The 20,205-nt window shown below is 44.9% G+C and overlaps 3 protein-coding genes across 3 annotated transcripts in view; 2 read left to right on the top strand and 1 right to left on the bottom strand.

Annotated features, from left to right (window-relative positions):
• Positions 1–3,140, top strand: part of ZFYVE26 (zinc finger FYVE-type containing 26) — a 48,911-nt gene extending 45,771 nt beyond the window's left edge. The window contains 1 exon segment of the mRNA XM_066552177.1: positions 774–3,140. Coding sequence (XP_066408274.1) covers positions 774–983 — 210 coding nt within the window. The 3' untranslated portion in view covers positions 984–3,140.
• A 381-nt stretch (positions 3,141–3,521) lies between these two features.
• On the bottom strand, positions 3,522–12,315 carry LOC136558331 (retinol dehydrogenase 12-like). The gene is made up of 7 exons (XM_066552699.1): positions 12,188–12,315; positions 11,460–11,578; positions 10,507–10,662; positions 10,117–10,221; positions 9,439–9,648; positions 7,418–7,607; positions 3,522–5,518 (listed from the first exon to the last, which is right to left on the bottom strand). Exons 1-7 carry the CDS (start codon positions 12,265–12,267, stop codon positions 5,416–5,418), a joined length of 963 nt encoding a protein of 320 aa, XP_066408796.1. The 5' UTR covers positions 12,268–12,315; the 3' UTR covers positions 3,522–5,415.
• Positions 12,316–12,863: 548 nt separating this feature from the next.
• The window catches only part of VTI1B (vesicle transport through interaction with t-SNAREs 1B), an 11,172-nt gene continuing 3,830 nt past the window's right edge, over positions 12,864–20,205 (top strand). The window contains exons 1-3 of the mRNA XM_066552892.1: positions 12,864–12,992; positions 17,409–17,467; positions 19,085–19,276. Of these exons, the coding sequence (XP_066408989.1) occupies positions 12,878–12,992; positions 17,409–17,467; positions 19,085–19,276 (366 nt within the window). The 5' untranslated portion in view covers positions 12,864–12,877. The remainder of the gene's footprint in view (positions 12,993–17,408; positions 17,468–19,084; positions 19,277–20,205) is intronic.

Raw genomic sequence — 20,205 nt, 5'->3', positions numbered from 1 at the left:
GCACATTGGTGGGTTTGTTAGTTTGTTATTCAACTGTTCACATAGGTGCATGCAGGTTTCTAGTAATAGCAGGCAGCTAATGATGACCACATCAGCTTCTTGTTTCAGGATTGTACTATTTCCGTGGTGATCAAGAGTTAAATGTTAAAACTTCTCCAGCTTCTGATAGACTTTTTCTCTTAGAGGAAATGAAGCCTAAACTAGTTCATATCTTTGTTGGCTTTCATGCCAGCCAGCCAAGCCATGGAGAACAGTAGATGCCTGTTTATAGAAGTGGCTGTGACTCAGCCTTTGGGGATTGTTGTAGATCCTGAGTGCCATTGCTGGGAATAAAATCTAAAGAGTTTTGACAGTCCTCTGTCTGCTCTGAATGACAAACTCACTGTTGTAGGCAGATTGAAAAATGGGCTTTTAATTCTGCTTTTCTCTAAGATCTATCACTGAAAGATGGGAGTTGTCTATAACCAGCAGTGGAAGAAATGACAGATTCATACACGTTGCTGTGAGGATACTGTAATTAATGCACAAGATAGGATTCCTGAGAGTAATTTCATGGTCATAGAGTAAAGGAGTGTCTACAAGACACAAACTTAATAAAATACACCTGTTTGCCCATCTCCTTCACTGGGATCTGCTTCATGCCATGCTGTGTTTGGTAATGTGGTGCTGCTGCCTCGTACAACACGCTTCTGCAGTGGGTATTTCCTGTGTAGTCCTTGCTTGAGCTTGTCCAGTTAGTTTGCTCCAGCTTTCTGACCAGGCTCTGGTGTCAGATCCAGGCGTACCTGCTGTGCAACAAGCTGCGCTCGGCGTACCTGGTGTCGGTGCGGCAGGAGCGGGCACGCGCCGTGCAGCTGGTGCAGCGCGTGCGGCAGCTGGCCGACAGCAGCGGCGACCACGTCGTCACGGCCATCTGTGCCCAGTGGCTCTCCGTGCACCAGCCCAAGGGGAGAAACCGGCTCCCCCAGGGCACTAGGAAGTGATGTGCAACTGACATGAGCCGTCCTGCTGAAGGAGAAGGCTTCAGGACAGCTCAGAGGTGTCTGCTTCGGCAGCCTCCAGGTAAAATGGAGCTCTGTTGGCTGATGTCGGTGGCAGACGGATGCTGCTAATGTGCCTCTGGTGAAAGGAAGGGAACTAAATTACAAGTGCCAGTCCTGTATTCTGACAAACAGTCACTACCTCAGGGTGTTTTTTGGCTCTCTTTTTGATGGGGGGAGGGGGGGCAGTTTCAAACTGAACAAGCAAGGATTTAGGTGTATGGAAGAGAGCGCTTCTGTTTCTGGCTTTAGTTTTTGGGTTTTGTTGGCTTTTAATTTTTGGGGGGATTGATATTTTTTGAAAAGCACTGGACTTAATAATATGTTTTATTTTTAATCCAGAAAACATATGTAGAGAGGACAGAAAAAATTTATCAACTCATTGTAGCCTAGAGTATAAAATTTTTGTGATCTTTCCTGGAAAGTTTTCAAAAGTGGAGAGTTCTTCTGTTTCAAAGACTAAAACTCAGATTTTTTTTTTAAGCCTCTAGACAAATCATTGCTACTTCTTTTTTATCTCCCCCCCCCACCCAGTATAATGTACCCAGGTTTTTTTAGTTTGTTTGATAAGGTAGGAACTGATTCTTTTGGCAGATTTGAAGTTACCAGTCACACTGTGTGATATGTGCCATACATGTGGCACTTGGGCTAGTGCCAACTAAATGAATGAAGTTATAAAGGGCATGTGCTGTAAGGGGAGTACAAAGGGAAAATAAGCCTTTAAAATAGCTGAAAAAATCATGTGCCTCTTTCTTTACTGCAGTAATACCCAATAAATCATTGTGATGCAGCTTTATGACTGAATAGTTGACAGTAAACTTCCACAGTTTTTCATCCGGTATGGCAAAGAATAAGGATAGAGCAAGCTGTGGCAAAATTAAACAGGTGGTCTGTATCCCTGTCACATAGGGATGTATTTATTTATTTATTACCAGAATAATTTGTCCCTGTCAAGTACAATAGAACACGGAACTGGACATGCCCTGTATTGATGGGTTTTGCTCTGGAAGTGTTAGGTTGATCGGTTTTATGAAAAAAAAGCAGCAATCTCTGTGCAATGTCTGTGTTCAGGAATGCTGAAAAAAAGTGTCTGCTTCTCTGCAACTAGTATTGGGACATGACAAACTGGCAAAAATGTGTTAGACAGTAGTAGGACTGTCAAAAAAAAAACCAACAAAACAAAACATGGCATTCCCCAAGTTTGTGTTTGCTGTTTACATGTATTTCAGCACAAGAAGTAGGAAAACTAATTCACTTTTTTTTTTAAAAAGTTGTTTACATCAAAAAACGAACAGGTTTTCTGAAGTGTAATGTAATTGTAAATAGTTTTAGTACATAAAATAATTGAGACTATGAAGTAAGAGTTTTGCACTATCCCCAAGCTCACTCTAATGAAAGAACAGACTTCCATGGTGTTGGAAAGGATTTGGTCCATCTTCTTCAGGGCTTCAAGAGCTGACAAAACACTTTGGAGGTGCTCTGCTCACTAGAGCAGAAATGACCACATACAGCTTTCAGAATCCCCTGACCACAGATTTGCATTATCTCATTAGTGAGCAGTACTAATGAAAGCTTTTGTTTCCTTGGCCAGACTGACCTAGCTTTCCATCAGCTTACAGCCATCAGGCTAATCCTAAAACGTGACACTACCTATGGCTTCAGTCATTTTTAAATCTCTGATTATGGGGAGGAGATTTTACTGTGTGTGGGTATCCAGATCTGCATTGCTGTCATGCTCCTGTTCTGCTCACGTTCCTTCAGCTGCAGAGAGCACTGAGAGTGGAGGTTGCCGTGCAGACCCGTCAGTTCCCTACCTGCCTTTCTTCCTGACCTCTTTGCACTGTATCTGATGCACTTTATATAGTGTTTGGTGTAATTTGATGTTCTTAACCTGGAATTGTAGGGATCTTTCTTGTACCAGCAGAACTGGAATTTTGACCCCGATTAATTACATTGTGTCAAAAATAGTGCAATTATCAAGGGGCTTTGAATTTTTGAGCAGGAAGAAGGGATTGAATACTGCCAGTTTAAGAGAATTTCTCTGTTACTGACCAAGATTTGTTTACAACTAAAACAAAAATAAAGTATTATGACTGTTAATGTATTTTCAGTTTATTTTTTTATCTCAGCACAGCTAGGGTTCTCTTTCTAGACCTGCATTTTGCTTTTGGCTATGCTTAGTGGAGTAATTAGAAGGGGGGTAATTGTTGTATCATGCCAAATTTACATGTTACTGAGTATCCTCAATATTTAGCTCTACTGGAATGTCACATCTTTAGAAGTCCCCCCAGCAGCTAGGTAGCCTAGGTAGTTCAGCTTCATGCGTGTACTCAGTAATCCTCTTTAGGGAGCTTTGCAAGTTAATCTAACTCTCCCTTACAGGCCTCCCTTTGAGACAGCTAAATGAGCTTTAGTTTCCTCATTTTTTAGAGATCAGCTGAGAAGTATAAATTACTTGCTCAAGGTCAAAGAGAGTGGATGTATGTCTATGGAAATGTTTATTTAATATGTCTTAAATGTTAAATCTACAATTACACTTTTTGAGAAGTTCATTGACCTGCAAGGGCAAAAACATTTAACACCAGAGACGCTTTTCTGCTTTTTTAAGAAATGGTTTCTCTTGCTCCTGAAGCCACTTTCAAGATCAGAGAATGACACACAGAAAGCAAGCCAAGGCTCCAGTGGTAGGTAACATTCTACTGCTACGTTATAGTTGTGGATTTAGCTTCATCATTGGGATGCAGCACAAAGAGGGAGGGGTGAAAAAAAGTAGAGTGACAGGGAGAAACACAAAGGAACTTATTTTAAAATGCTACCTGGACTGAATTCTCTACATTAGTGAGGCAGGTGCAGATAACAGCAACACCAAGTAAACTGATTCAGCATTTCTGAAAGAAGATACAGGGTCCTGTTGTAAAAGGAAAATGGCTTTATTTAGTATTGCTCAGAGGTAGCACAGGACTCATCTGCATAGGCAGCATCCAGACAGGAAGAATTAAAATTAGCATTGGTTTTCCAAAACTGGCAGTTGGTCACAGTGGCAGGTTCATATGCAAGTCCAAAAACTTCCAGGCATTTTTTCAGAAGCAGAAGATAATCCTATGAGCTGTGGCACTTGGTTTCTGACTGCTTAACTCTTTCAGAAATAATCTCTGATCACGGATTGCACTCCAGCAATTTGCACTCACATAGCACTGGGTTTCCAAGGGAGCAGTCCCAGAGCTGTGTGGCCTGAGGCAGCTGCTTTGTGGAAGTGCAAGCTGTGTGGTCCTGCAGGGGCAGGGTGGCAGCCTTGGCTGGCAGCCAGGCACTGCCTGCCCTGTAGCTGCTGGGCAGACAAACACAAGGATTTCTGTGCAAGTCTTACCTTCCTGTCCTGGAGCCAGCTTGACCATAATACCAAGATAGTGCTGCCTCCTGCTTCAGCTATCTAGCTCTAGGAAGTTTGGTGTCATTTAAAGCTAAAGTCTCAGCTGAAGTTGTTTAATATTTTTTTACATGGTTGAGATGCTCCTTGTTCATTCTGCTCTGTTTTCTAGGTTCTAAAGTCATTTAAAGTGCAGCTGGGGGGTTTACTGTGACAACTTTTACACCATCTTTGTTCAATGCTTCATGAGAGAGATGCTGATTTTTTAAATAACTTGTCTGTGCACAACTGCAGCCCTCCTAGTCACCTGCACCAAAACCTGGGTTCTCAGAAGATTTGCCAACCCCCAATAAACCTACTGCAATCAGTGGGTATTAAGGGCCACAATACCTCAGTGGCTAGGGTCCAGCTTCTTACAGAGCATGCAGAGAAAGTGATTCCATGTAAAATACTTCACCTAATGCTTGGCACAAAAAGGCCAGGACCTGTTTTTGTGTGCTAAAGAGTACTGCATAACTTTCCAGAAAATCTAATATCCCAAAGTATTTTTGCTCTGCCAGTTCAAAGGGTAGGAACTGAAAGTAATCTCATAGTTTAGAGTCATACTAAATTCATAAGTTTAGTCCTACCTTATTACTATTGCTGTTAGGGAAAAAAACAACCAAACTTTATTTAAAGTAATGCCTTGTTACTTCATAATCTAAACCTAATACTGCAACCTCCCTTTCTATTCTGAAGCCAGAGAACCACAGCCTCGAGCTGCTGTGTGAGATAACAAGCAAGTTGTTCCCTGCATTGGTGCTCTAATTCGCCAGCTAGGAAGAGGGACTGATTGCTTACAAATCTCAATCCTTTAAGTGTAATATTCCAGAAATTCGAATTATGTTGTACCTGCAGAGCCATCCTTAGGGCAGCTGCAGTATCAGTGTTGTACTCTTGAGGTCTCTCAGCAGTGCTGTTCCCTGGAGAAGCTTTGCTGGGCCGAGCCAGGGACACTCTTGGTGCAGCTCAGTCCCACTGGATGCCAAGGAGCTCACAGCTCACGCTCCAGAGTTTCTTTGCCGTCTCATCATCCCGACCACGTGGAGATACGTACGCTGGCTGGCAATCACTGTAAGAAAAACATTCTTCTAATTCTTTAAAGTCTAAATAGGAGACTTTAAAGTACACTGAAACATCTGTGTTAAGATTAGGGAGTTGCTCTCTATCAGCTTAATTCAAGACTAGTTCAAGAATGGTGGGAGCTATCCAGCAAATGAGCAAGTGTTGGTGCTAAGCCACCATGAGAAAGATTTCTTTCCAACTAGCTAAGGAAGAATCTCTCCCAATGGCACCAAGAACTGGCAAGCAGGTGTAGCTCTATCTGTTGTCTCAACTTTTAAAGAAACCTCACTAGTGTGCATTCTTATTAATACCACTAAAAAGGCACATAGGATCTAACCAAGCTCTTCAGGAGCACATTTCCTAAAAATACACTGCAAAAAAGTCACTCAAAACAGCCCTTCATTCTAAGTTATTTATCCCACTATATGCCCAAGAATAACACTGTAATAACCATGTATGGTTACCCCCTTTCCATTATCATTTGAACTGTGCTCCTTTCTTCTCAGCTCCTCCAGTCAGAAAGCATTCAGTCTGGAAAAGAGGTCCGGTGTTCTCAACTGTAATGCTGCAGTAACTTGGGAGTTTAAGAGCACAGAAGAAAGGGCATCTTGTAAGGTTTCCATTCAGCACAGTGTTTATAAATGGAGTCTTTAATATGCCTGAAATGACTGGTGGACTCCCACCTGTCTCACTGTGGCATGCAAATTTTTTTCTTAATGTCCACACTTGTGTTTTATACTCTATAGCCTGGAAAGTGAAAAGGATTCTAGGCTAGTCCAGTGTAAATTGTGAATTAGTATTGAAGCTTCTCATTTCCCACCAGGTCCAAAACTCCTTTTTTTAAATGAGTTTAAATTCTACCAGTTTTCTGTACTTCAGGACATCAATGCTTCATTTTTATCCCAAGACAGACAGCCAGAAAAGACTTAAGATGTCTATTTATATATTCAGGTCTGATTAAGATGGTACTAACTCCCAAATGAAGATCAGGCAATGATGTCATTACAGAGACTAATCTGGTTACAAATCACAAGAAGAAAGCTCTGTAAAGACACAATGGCTCCAACAGCATCCATGTGAGGGAGGAGGAAAAAACCCCACAACTTTTCATATTTGTTCCCAAAAAACAGTATTGTTACAGTGCTCTACATGCAGTGGGAAGCTGGCAGACATAGCTGTGGGAATCTGTTCAAATAGCAGTCTTCAGATATAGAATGATGATGACTTGAAACTGCTCTGGGCTGTGGTTTTTGGTGATGGGAAAAGGAGAACAATGTAGGGTTCTGGAATGAGTCAAAGAAGTAAAAAAATAACAGGTTTTGTAACGGGAGCTAAACAAGATCATTTCCATGACAGTGTGACAAACAGCCCAGCAAGAGTCCCTCCCAGCTGGTGGGTCTATCACACTGGAGGATAAAGTTATCTGGTCACATGCCAGACCTGAAAATCTCACCTGTCTCTGCAGCTCCATCAGCTCTCCCAGCTCCCTGAGAGCACAGGCCCTTCTGCTCCAGTGGTGTAAAACTACGAAGGGAAATGAAGTGTCTTCCCAGAATTGACTGAAGTGACCTAATTAACTACACAGTTCTACTGAAAAGTGATTTTCCCAAGTGTTAGGCAGGTCAGCATTAGAGCTCTGAGCATGTGACAGCCATTCCTGCACTTTCAGTACATTAATATTTCTAGCACTAAAGGACATGCTATTGTATGCAGTGTTGCACAGATCGGGTATTTCTTCTAACATGACTGCAACAGACCTGAAAGGGGTAATGCTCTATTTGTCACCCTCAGTCTTACCAGACAGCCTGTTACCTGGTCCCTTCATAATGAACAATGACAGTAAGTCCCATATTCCTCAGCCAACCAAGTTGCCTTCCACAGTGTCACTTCATTAGCTTGCACCCACCTGAAATACTGTCCTGTCACAGACTCCAGCTCCTCAGCTACTGCACAGTAGATACTGGTCTGAGCTCCTTCACAAGGTGTCTTCAGGAAGAAGGAGAATATCTTCCACATCCAGGTCATTACAAATGAGTGCCGGACCAGATCCGAATAGACAGACCCGGGATGGAGAGCGTTTGCTGTGACTTTAGTGCCTATGGCAAAATAAAGTAGTCCAGGACAAATCTGCTTGGATCAAAGTGTCTTTAAAAGAAGGGTAATATACTCCTCAATTCGACCTGTAGATATTCTGTAACTTAAAGGAGGAGTCCTTTAAGTAGCCTTTGATACAGAGAGTAAGTGCAGTCCTCTGTAATTACTGCATGCTGGATGTGATGGATACACTTGACCTCTTAGCCAAATCAGCAGTAGTTTGGTACAGGCTCCAAAGAAGGTAAAGGTGTGAGCTGTAAACAGGCCAGAACTCCTCTAGGAAATCCACAGAGGCCAGTGAGTATCAGTGCACATGCATTTGGAACACCCATCAGGCAGTTCACACAAGTAGCACGTGGCTTTTCCAATACTTTTCTATCCAGGAACAAATAAGGTTGTGGATGCACTGAGTCTTGTGTACCTTTCCCACTGTATGTAATTTGACTACAAGCCAACCACTCCATTCCATAAATATTATAGCCTAAGTAAACCTTCTCTGAGCTCTCCCTGCTAGGAGATTTGACTGCAGGGCGACAGTCTGCCCTTGAGCTGGCTCACCTCTCAAGGCTGCTCCTCAGGGCAGAGACCTTTTACCAACAGCAAACCTTTGGATGAGCCCGGCTGAACCTCAGCTCAAGCTGCAACTGGACTGCACAGCAGGTAACAACCCTGGAGCAGACATGCCTCTCAAGGTTTGAGATTTCTTACCTGAGACTGAGAGCCTTCCTTAAGCAAGGCAGAGAGGCCCTTTGCTTGCAACAAATCCTTGGTAAGTGACCGATTGCTGAATTAATACTGAGGAAACATTACTAGTCCATGTAGCTACTCAATTATGATTATTATAAACTTTGTATAGATAATTCCATTACAAATAAATTGTCTAAGTCTGAAACTCAAACTGGACCTAGGCTCCCTAAGGAGTTCAAAAAGCACCCTGCTGAGCCTTGTGATTCAACAGGAGGGTCTTCCTTACACAGTGTGTTTCTAGTCCAGTATGAATCATTCTAACTTAATTCTAAATCAGTTTTCCTTTGTATGTGTCTTCCATGTAAGTAACAGAGTGACTTTGCCATCATACTTGTTAAGTCACCCTTTTATGACATCAGGTTAAAAACACTTTTGCTAATAATACCTTTGATGGTGATTCTTGAAGCAGTTTAAATCACTCATCCATGGCACTGGAGCATCCCCTGCTCCCTTCTAAACACAGGAGTCACTATGTGCCTTCTGCAAAACAAAGTGCTAAGGGGGCCTGAGTGCTAAACCAGTAGCAGTTTCCAGCAGGCTTTTGAGAACACCTGCCTCTTTTGACTTTAATAGTAATTTCCTGGGGAAGACACTGCTTCTGTAGTAAATAAGTACTACTTAAGTTTATGAACTGGACTTAATGACACAACTGTGACAGATGTTGTGACTTACAAGGTACTGTCTAATCTTATGCTGTTCTACAGACCATTAACCTTTAAGGCAGCTTGAGTGTGCATTAGGTTTTCTATTGGAGACTGCAGCTGTGGCTCTGTTTCCAGCTTCCATCCACATACCACAACTGTCTGCATGGATGCAGCTAGTATTTGACAAGCACCACAGAAAAATGAGACATGCTAACCTACTAAACTCCTCTACCCTGTTGTTTTAAAGACAATCTGTGTTGTAAGTCTCCTGGTTCCCCAGACAGGAGATATTTTCTTCCTGCAAAGAGCTCTCAGTGACATTTGCCTCAAACCATCCAATTTCTGCATAGACGATTTGCAGCCCTTTCTTCAACCCACTCTCCCCATCCACAGTGCTCAGAAAGCCAAGCAGACAAACACCCCTCCTGCCTCTGGAACTTGCCTTGCAGGCGCCTGGCCAGCTCCCGGGTGAAGAGCACGTTGGCCAGTTTGCTGTGGCAGTAGGCAAGGCCGCGATTGTAGCTCTTCTCCCCATGCAGATCATGGAAGCGGATTCGCCCGCCATGGTGAGCCAGTGAGGACACGTTCACGATGCGGGCGGGGGCACACTGCTTCAGACGCTCCAGCAAGAGGAAGGTCAAGAGAAAGTGACCTAGGGGGGAGACAAAAGGTCATCCTTCTGGGAAGGGCTCCCCTGCTTGCTTATATGTGGTATCTTGCTGCTGCCCTCATTTCAAGTCCAGCAAAAAGAAAATTTCTGATCAATTCCTCTGAATTAACATCTACACTTTTCTGGGGCCTTCAAGTTCTGCTCCTCATCTTCAAAAAGCTGGAGCTGTCATACATTTCAAAATGTCCCAGGTAACACATACAGATACTTAAACTGTATCCACGATACACAAATACATCACATTGCATCTCCAGAACTCTCGACTCTAGCCCTCCATCCTTTCTGTAAAAGGAAGAATGAGGAAGAGAAAATCTGACAGCAGGATTTTCCTTTGGCATTTTGCAACAGATGTCCATGTTAGAAGTTGATCTTTAAGGGCAATTCCAACCCAAACCACTTGATGATTCTATGATTCCATATTGAGTGCAAACATGCTTCCACAGGCCTTACCAAGATGATTGACTCCCAGCTGCATCTCAAAGCCATCAGCAGTCTTGGAGTAAGGGCATAACATTACCCCAGCATTATTAATGAGAATATGGAGTTCCTTCTCCTCTGTAAGAAACAACAGACATCCTTAAACAAGGGAACAGAGAATGCAGACAAGAAAGTAGCACAAGTCACCCCTTGCTGTCTGACTTGCAGCTACATCATCTTAAAAAAAAAAGGATACATCTCCTACCACAAACTAGCTCCTGGCGTCTGACCAGCCCCTGCTATGAACCACAGCACCCAAGAGGTACAGAGACAAGCAGGGCAGGGATTTGGCAATGGTTAGAAGAACAGACAGCAGTCCTTGGCAAAATATTCTCACTAAAAAGAAGAATCTAGAGACTGTACCTGCTAGAAATCTCTCAGCAAACTCCCGGATAGACTTAGTATCAGCCAAGTCCAGTTTTTTCGCAATGACTTCCTGGTTCCCTGTCTCAGCTCGGATTTCATTGGCTGCAGCTTCTGCCTTTGCTGTGTCTCTGCAGGCAATAATTACCCTTGCACCTGCAAGGAGGGGAGGGGGGAACAATAGGAACAGGAACTGAGATCACTGGAGCACACTGGATGATCCAGGCTACAACAAGCAGGCTGACCATGCCCAGCAATTACAAACAATATATTGTTTCTTTAGGGAACTAGCATCAGTCAGGAGGGTGGCTGGAAGAGACAAAGCCTTTCCCACTCAAGTGTGAGTTACAGTCCTGCTGAAAGATGATTTCAGACCAGGCAAATGCACATCTTAACATGCCTCTGTCCATGTTCTCCCAGGTCAGGAGTGCATACAACAACAACGGTATGATAGGGTTGTTATCTGCCTCTATAATGGGAACATCAAGCCAAGAGCACATAAAGGTGATGGATTCCAGCCAGAGTAATTTCTAAATGGATTGTGAACAGGTAGTTTAATCTTCTTACCAGTTAGCCAAATAACATTTACATCAAATTAGCTTGAAATATAACTAAAGCACACAGTGGTGGACCTATGGCATTTCCCAGCTTCATACAAGCAGAGTCCAGGAACTTCCCCAGTCCTCTCAAATCAGTTGCAATGCAACGCATTTTCATTCCCCAAGGAACTTTATGACTTTTTGGAGTCCAAGCAATGTAAACAGTTAAGGAACTGGGAACTCGCACCTCAGTGGTTACAGCCTCTGAAGGAACAGCACTTGGGCTCATCTGCAGTAACTCTGGAATCCAGTTTAGTTCAATATAAGCCTACAACACGTCTTCCTTAGGTCCAGAAAAGGGGCTACTGACACAAGGCACAGCCGCTCCGGCTGCAGAGGGATGCCTGCACTTGCCTCTTCGTGCGAGGTCTCTGGCGGTTTCCTTCCCGATGCCTGTGTTGGCTCCTGTGATTATCACCACCTTCCCCTCCAGCCTTGCTGTCGACTTACACCGTCCTCCAGCGACATAGCGCCTGCAAGAGGGGAGGCACCAGTCACTTCTGTCGCCTCAGCGGGCCCCGTCCGGGGCTGAGCACCCAGAGCCTGGGGGTTCGCATCAACACTCGGGCTCACCGCTGCGCCCCGGCCCCAGGGAGTCACGGGCGCCCCCCCTGAAGCGACTGGTCACGAGCCTGTCGCGACCGGGACACCGGCACCGCGCCCCCCAATCCCCCGCGCTTTCCCGAGCGCGGCCCCGCCCCGGGCCCCGCCCCGTCCGTGCGTCAAGTGGGGCCACGGCTCCCATTGGCTGCTGCCGCGCGCCCCGGGGCCTTTCGGCCAATGGGCTGCGCCGCCGCGCCCTGAGGAGAACGTGGGCCCCGCCCCCTGCCGCGCCTCCGCGAGCGCGCCGGTGCCCGGACGGAGCCCGGGGAACGCGGCGGGCGGCGTCGGGGCTGAGCGAGCCCCGCAGCGTGGCAGTGTCACCGGGGCGCTGGAGCTGGGCAGGCCGGAATAGCTCCGACCCCAGCGCGGGCTGCAGAACGGGATTCCCGCTCTGCACACACGCACACAGACACACACGGGCGCCGCTCTGCGGGGCTGAACATACGCGAAGGGCAGGGGCTGCGCTCGGTAAGACGCACCTGATGTAGGGCGCTGCCACGAAAAGAAAGACGGGGACGGAGACGGCGGCGCCCAGCACGGCTTCCCAGCAGTTGAGCATCGCTGCCGCCAGCTACTCACGCACCGGCAGCGCACGACTCCCAGCAGCCTCCGCCCGCCCCTTTGGATCCGCCTCCGCCCCTCCCGCCTTGGCCTCGCCCACAACCGCACCGCCACACCTCCACTGCCGGGCCGCGCCCCCGCCGGGAGTACCTGCGGGTATGCCAGCCGCCCCCTGCTTCTTACTCCGATCTGGGTCCCTCGAAACATTCTGAAAACGCGCTCCTCAATTAAGGAGCCGAGAAATGTCTGTAGACACAGCGCAGCGGCGGCTGTCGGCAGTGGCGTTTGAAACACATTTTTACAACTCCCCGCTGAGGTTCATGTCATTAACCCTGGCAAGGGGCATGCAGCCATGTACACGTGGGCAGGCGCCCAGGCCTGGGAGCAGCGCGGCGGCGGCGGGTCACGCCGGTACCGGGGAGCCCCGGGGTCGCATCGGGGCTGCCGGCCCGGGGCGCTCCGTGGCGGCGGCGGACGAGCGCCCCCGCGCGGGGCAGGCATGGCCGCGTCGCTGGGACTACAGCTCCCAGCAGGCAGTGCACGAGGCGGCCCCGGCGGCGGAAGCGCCGGGCGGGGCAGGGCAGGGCAGGGCCGGGGGCTGTGGGACCATGGCGGGCCGAGGTTCCGCGTCCTCGGAGCACCTGGAGCGGCTGCACGAGATCTTCCGCGGGCTGCACGGAGACCTGCGGGCCGTCCCCGAGCGGCTGCGGGGCAGCGCGGCCGGTGAGGCGGGGAGGAGGAGTGGACGTCTCTCGGGGCCGGGCGGGGCCGCGGTCCCTCCGGCCGGGGCTGCCCCGCTGGCTGCGGGGCCGTGGAAGGAGTGCTGGGGTGCTTCTCGTTAGCCTGGCGTGTTTGAGCAGCTGGGAAGGCAGCGTCCCTTCAAGGCTTTGTGGGGGGGCTTTGCAGCTGTGGGGATTGGGGACGTCGCTCTGGTAGGCGCTTGCAGGGAGGAGGCGGGTGACTCTGCCGTGTGGTGTTTTCAGCTGCTGCCGTGGCCTGGTGGCTTTGCAGGTGTGTGGCTTCACTGCCCTGGAGCTCTTATGCTCTGGCAAATTTCAGCTCCGCTGGCCAGCAGTGCCGTGCTAGGTTCACAGCATCAGTCTCTGAGGAGGAGTTGCTATTTGGATGCTATTCCACGCTGTTTCTATTTAATCTGGAGAACAGGAGCTGTTTCTATTTGAACTGGAGAACAGGAGCTCAGGGGTGACCTCCTCGCTCTCCACAACCTCCTGAAAGGAGGCGCAGCCAGGTGCGGGTCGGCCTCTTCTCCGGGCAGCCAGGGACAGGACAAGAGTCTGTCAGTCTTAAGCTGCACCAGGAGGAGTTAAAGTTGGACATTAGGGAGAATTTCTTCGCTGAACGGATGATTAGACACTGGAATGAGCTGTCCAGGGAGGTGGTCGAGTCCCCACCCATGGAGGTGTTTAAGGAAATACTGGATGTGGCACTCAGTGCCATGGTCTAGTTGACAAGGTGCTGTTAGGTCAGGTTGGACTTGATGACTGCAAAGGTCTTTTCCAGCCTAATTGATTCTGTGGTTCTGTAACAATTGCAGCACTTTGGGGGTTTGGGGTTCTTGTCCCCCCTTTTCTTAATTTGCTATGTTGGATTCACATTTAAAACCTCATTGGCAGAAACAGAAGCAGTTTTTATTGTCAGAACTCCCCAGAAGCATCTGGAGATTTGTCGGAGAATGTTTGCACTTTAAATGACTGTTTTAAAAGTCTGGTTTGTGCACTATGTACTCACAAAATAGAGAAAACCTATCATTCTAACCACACTAAGTTGTATTAGAACACAGCCTGGTTTTACAGGTATTCTTTATATCACATCAGTGGGTAAAATGCTCTGACAGAACACTCCTCTGTAAAGATCTGTGCTTCTGATTCAGTCCTTGATGCTTGGCAGTGTTCTGCAGTGTTCTGAGAACCAGAAAGGGAAGCAATGCCACAAGGAGAATTTTGCCAGTGTCATTCAATGCTTCTGATTGAACCCTTCCCATGAGAAATGTAATCCACAATCCACGGCTGTCATGAGCTGCTGCAGTTCAGCTCAGGTTTTGTACCCCAGTGATGGGCAAGGGCTGTCAGCCACGCTCTGCTGTAGTGTTCATTCTCCCACAGTTGGTCAGTTTTGTGTAAAGTCATAAAGACAATTTGTTCAGAAAATACCAGTCTGCACAGAGCATGAAACACTTAATGTCCTGTTTCTTACCTGGCTTTCTTTGTAATAATGAGTCAAATTCAGGGTCACAGTCCTTGTCATCAGCATTTCCAGGAAGTTTGGTACAAGAAAGGGGCTGAAACCTGCAAATGACAACTTGCAAACCTGACTTAATTTCAGTAGTGGTCAACAAGGATAAAAAACTTGAAAGAAGCAATACCTTTTCTAGTAGAAATCCTTATTTTCCTATAGAAATGAGCATGATCAGTTTCTTGGTTAAGAAAAACTTTGTCAGGTCTCCTTGACACTGTGGTACGCATGAGCAATGACGTCTAAGCCGTGGGCTGAAATGGAGTATTTAGAAGCAGCTGGTTTTGCAATACCTGGGATTTTTTTCAATAGATTGTAAATAATTGCAAGTTGAATTTGCTAAAGAATGCTAAAGAATATTAATACAATTGTTCTACTCTTTATTTTTTTTTTGCTGCAAAAGTCCTGGCTCTATTTTTTGAAAGTGTTTCTAAGAGAGTTTAATATTTAGGAATTTGTCTGTCTGGTAGAGTCATTCCACTCTCCTAATGTTCTTTGTTTGCTTCTTGTACTTAGGAGGAGGGGAATATAAATTCATTTTTTGAGTTATCTGATCCTGAAATACTCAGGAAGTGATAGAAGAGACCTTGGAATACTCTTTTAAGACAATTCACATGCTCCAAAAGCAACACAAAACCTGTAGTCCTTGGGACGTCTTTGAGGGGAAGAGGTTTGGAAATGCTGTTTCACTCTATATAAACAAGATGACAAAGGGGAAACAGCTTGGATATGTTGCAAATCATGTCTTTTCCTCTACATGAATTCAGTTAGCTGTACTTTCCAACTGAATCTCTTGGTAACTGATTGGAAATAAATCTGTTAAATGTTGATGAGCACGTGGGTAATGCTGCCGTGGCACAGGCACTGCTGCAGCATTTTAGAGTTCTGTCCTTGTGCTTTGAGTTGTGATTCAATGCAGAGCGACACCAGGTGAACCTCTCAGTGTATCTTGGTGTTTCTGGATTCCAGCCACATCCAGTAGAACGTTTTCAAGCCACATTGCTGGATTTCTTGCTGGCCTGTAGACAAAAAGGTCTCAAGCTATTGCTGCTTGGCTTACCTGAACCATTCTATGATTCTATGCCTTTTGGAAGCTGGCATTTCTTTGGCTGCAAGCTCACAAGTGCAGCATCTTATTAGTGTGCACAGCAGAAACAAAGCAGGGAAATGCTACTTTTCCAAATCTGTGATGGGTTTCCATGACTTTGAAACAGCAAAGTGGGTGTAAGAGGGCACTGCTTGAATCATATTAGAGAAATGACCTGTATGAAACAAATTACTGACTTCCAAAGGCTGTTTTTCCACAGTTCATATCCACGATTTCACTTGTAACCCAGCTGCACAAACAATGGCATCAGCACAAATGTATATGGTGGCAAATCATGGAGGAGGTTGAGGAGAGTGTATTTAAGAACCTCTTTAGTCAGCATTTCCTCCTGAATAAATTGGGATGTGAAACAGCATTTCCTGATATCAGCTGATGTGTATTAACAGTCATCATGTAGCTTAGTCTGTAATAATTCTGTGTGCTATGTGAGACCACAGCTACTTCTTCAGAAGATGGGTTTTAGTTCTGTCTTAAGTTCTCCACAGTTGAAATTCTGGGCTTAATCTGAGTTTGAACTGAGAAGGAAAGTCTACAGTTTAGGTGTGTTGTATATGTGAGAGGAGCTATATACCAATGTTCTGAACACGCCAAGTTTTTTCTTATCTTCTGTTGAGATTTCAGTGGTTTAAAAGCTACATCTTTTGCAGATGACTGTGCTTACCAAAAGGCATTATCAAGTGAGGTTTTTAACTGCAATGATGTTTTTATAATGTTGTGTGTAATTTTGTCTTTAATCAAGTTGGAGGAGTTTTACCAAGATGGCAGTCTACATTTTCTTCTGCTTAGAATTTTGTTTAAGACTGAATAATACTCTTTGGAAAGAGGTGAATTAAGCTACGTGCATAGTTATCAGATTTCTGATAGAATTTCATTTTGTTTGCAGTAGTCTACAACAGTCCTCTAGTGTTCATCTTCAATGCTTTTGCAAAAGATTGCAGAACATGTGTTTTTTGCTCAGTTGAGATAAGGAAAGTTTTGGATTTAGACTTTCACTGATGGTGGATGTTAGAGAGATATGATAGTTTTTTAACACATGAAAAATAACAGGCCTTTTGTTTAAAAATAGAGTAACAGCAGTGAAACCCATTCTTTGGTCTCCAAAGCCCTAGGAACACAGATCTGGCTAAAATGCTGTCTCAAACAACTGAAATATCTAGTGTTGTTGGCTGATTCATGTCATTCCACAAGAGGGAAGTGTTTGGGCTTCAAGTCTGTGAACTTAAGGTGATACCTTGGTGGCATCTTTTATCTCAGAGAACTCTGGAATGCTTATCCTGTGTACTTTATGACCACGGGAATGCAGAGTGCCAGATCTGGCAGGACCTTCAGGTCTCGCTTGGGAATGTAGATTGACCTGATGTTCTGTTCAAATCCAAATTGTAGTTTCAGCCTTCAGTAATCTTGCCAAGTGTTTCCAAAAAATAAGAAATGTATTTATGAGTTCTTTACCAATGTGTCTTCTTTGCTGTTCTTTCAACATGCAATTTTGTCAGTAGACATTGAAGGACAGTAGGTCAGAAAAATATTTGAACAATTACTTCTTTTGTCTACCAGAGGCAGTGTTCAGCATTTGGAAGAGCAATTTCTGCTCTCTTGCCCCACTCCCATCTGAAAAGTTGTCATAAGAACAAGCTGTTCCCATTTGAGATAAATTTTGACCTGGGATTCTGCAGCCAGCTTCCTTGTCTGTGGCAGCTTCCTTGTTTTTAATGGATTAAGTTGGAGTTCTGTTGTCATTTCTCTATAGTTTATCTGACATACTGCTTTTACTTTCCCAGAGGAGAAGAAGAAACTGGTTCGAGAATTCGATGAGAAGCAGCGTGAAGCCAACGAGACAGTGAGTGTGGGGCTTCTGGCCTTCCTGAGGGCTGGAAGACTGCTGCCTTAAAAAGGACAGCACTTAAAATATTACTTTTTTATGGATCCTGTTCTGGCAGGCAGGAGTTTAAGTTTTTTACTGTTTGAGAATTGATCTGATAGGTGTGTCTGTGTTTGTTAAGACAGTTGTGTATACTTATATGGATACAAAAATATAGACACATATTCTTACATGTTTTTTGAGGGGTTTTTGAATGCTCAGTTTTGATAAGTGCCTTCACTTTGTTGAAAAAGGTAGAGCAGTGGAGGTGCAATTAAAATTGCTAGAGGTTTTAGGGCAGGCATGTAGAGAATCTGCTGCCTGGGGTTTTTTATTGCACTACTGTCTTTTTGCATGTTGGTCTTAGCCTGTCTGATCTTTCTGTAGTAGTGTAAAGGCTTGCTGGACAGCAGGTGATATGGAACAGCACCAGAAAAGCCATGTGACTTGTCTTTTAAAACAAGACATTATGAATTAAGCTTTCTTTTCATATTTCAGTGTTCAGTTTGTTAGGTTGTGTTTTAGTCACATGATGCGTTATTCCCCTAACTTACTGGGGTTTATTGACTGGTACCTCTAGGTGGTGATGTATGAGATGTGGAGCTCCCTCTGTGAGAGCTCATGGTGGCATACAGCTTTAAGCATTTTGAATTTGTTACAACTGTCACCAGAAGTTGATGTGAAAATTCATGCATCCAGAATCTTGGGGCTTGCAGATTGTAACTCAAGTTGCCAAGCCTGGATGTTCAGAGCCTGAATTTAGTGCTGTGCCTACCCATGCAATAGATCTGAATTAGGAGATGGCTGAGGTACTCAACATCTTGTTTACCTCAATCTTCAATGGTAACCTCTTTTCCCACATCTCTTGGGTTAGTGGACTGCCATGCCAGGACCGTGGGAGCAAATTCCTTCCTTTAGGGGATGACCAGGTTCATGAGCACATGAGAAACCTGAACATACTACATCTATGGGACCTGATGAGATGCATCACAGTGTCCTGAGGGAATTGGTTTATGTACTTGCTAAGCTACTGTCCATGGCATTTGAAAAAGTCAGAGCAGTCAGGTGGAGTCCCAGGTGATGCTCCACCAGGGTGATGTCCCTGGATGCCCTATTCCTGGAAGTATTCAACCTGGTCTAGTGGAAGGTGCCCATACCCATGGCAGGAGTGTTGGAACGAGGTGATCTTCAAGGTCTCTTCAACCCCAAACCATACTATGATTCTGTCTCTTTGCACAGATGTAATAGAAAGCTGATACCCATCCTATAAATGCTTAAACTATAAGAAAGTGAGAATTGCAAATTTTAAAATTTAGAGTGATATTTTAGGGAAAGAAAATCAAGCATTTAAGCTTGGGAATTTTTTTTTTTATTGCAGTGCTGTGTATATGAAAATACACATGGGCTCAACAGCATTGGGTAGCGTGGTGTACTCAATACTAGATGGGGTGTGGGGTTTAGGGTTATCCCCCTCAGCCAGTCCAAGACAAACGTGAATCCTTTCATCTGGTGCTGAGTTTTGAGTATGGCAGCTGCTAAGCATGGATTTGGTGCTTTAAAGAATAAACATCTTTTGTTTGCTTTCTTTTGTTGAAGCTGCGGGAAATGGAGGAAGAGCTGAAGTATGCTCCTGTGCCTTTCCGCAACCAAATGATGAGCAAAATCCGAGCCTACAGAAGAGACCTGTCCATGTTCCAGAGGGATATGAGAAGCACAGATTTGGGGTTGGGCCGTGGAAACCAAGGCGATACAAAATATGGAATCTTTGCCACAGAAAATGAACAGAGTGTAAGGATTAGATGTAAATTTGATCTGACTGTGCTGTGATGGTGCAAGAGCATTATTGCAGATGCATTGCTTACAGTGCTTCTACTTTAAGCTACCTCTGTGCTTTTATAAGTCCCTGTATATCTCTCTGCATGTAACATGAATATCTCAGGGAGAAGAACACCTGGAACTCAGAGGAGAGTTTTTCTGTTTAAAACAAAGATAGGAATGTAATCAAAATGGAACTCATTGAAAGACACGTGGTTAGGAATTTGCACAACATTCTGTACTTTAATCATTCCACAGGTTTCCCTTCCTACAGAAGGGAAAACACAGAAGTGATGCTTCTTAATGATAAAAAGGTTAACTCACCTAGTTCTAATCTCCAAAACTAGCAAAGCATGAATCATGCATTGTATAGGTTCTTTGGTAGAATTATCTTTTAAGCGATCTTAGTGTAAATAATTTCAAGAAAATTTTTTTCTCTAGCACTTTTTTTCACTATGGTTTTGCTGCCACAATGCAAAAAGTACACCAATTTCTTGTTTACCAGATACGCTTAGAGATATCTGAGCTAGTGAGACTGAATCTCCTTATTGTCTTCAAAGTGCTGTCATCTGTACAGAGGTGGGCTTTTCATTTTTCTGCCTTAGATGAGGCCAGTTTTGAGGGGGGTTCTTTGTTAAGTCTTTCCTTCTGCTGCAGCTTGGGAAATTTTTGCATTTGATTCCTCTTGACTGATTACTCTAAAACCTGAGAGCAAGGGTGATAGATTAGACTTTCTGAAGCTTAAGAAAACACTTTATTTTGAGCTACCTTCTGACCCCAAGGTCGGCAAACATTCCTTATCCTCTAGACCAGGCTACTGGCATGAAAAGAGGATCTTTGTTACTTAGCTGTCCATCTGTTAGTGCTGTTTGTTCCTAATCCTTTTGACTGTAAACTCTTAA

Source organism: Molothrus aeneus, chromosome 6 (genome assembly GCF_037042795.1).
Source record: "Molothrus aeneus isolate 106 chromosome 6, BPBGC_Maene_1.0, whole genome shotgun sequence".
In the NCBI taxonomy this organism is placed as follows: domain Eukaryota; kingdom Metazoa; phylum Chordata; class Aves; order Passeriformes; family Icteridae; genus Molothrus; species Molothrus aeneus.
This window is presented reverse-complemented; position numbering and strand designations above follow the sequence as displayed.

Excerpts from the sequence above, each read along its gene's own strand:
- LOC136558331 (XM_066552699.1), bottom strand. The coding sequence starts at position 12,267 with ATGCTCAACTGCTGGGAAGCCGTGCTGGGCGCCGCCGTCTCCGTCCCC. Across the intron at positions 10,663-11,459 it reads CAGAGACCTCGCACGAAGAG|GTGCAAGGGTAATTATTGCC; the intron begins GCAAGTGCAGGC and ends CCCTCCTTGCAG. Across the intron at positions 7,608-9,438 it reads GCTGGCCAGGCGCCTGCAAG|GCACTAAAGTCACAGCAAAC; the intron begins GCAAGTTCCAGA and ends ATTTTGCCATAG.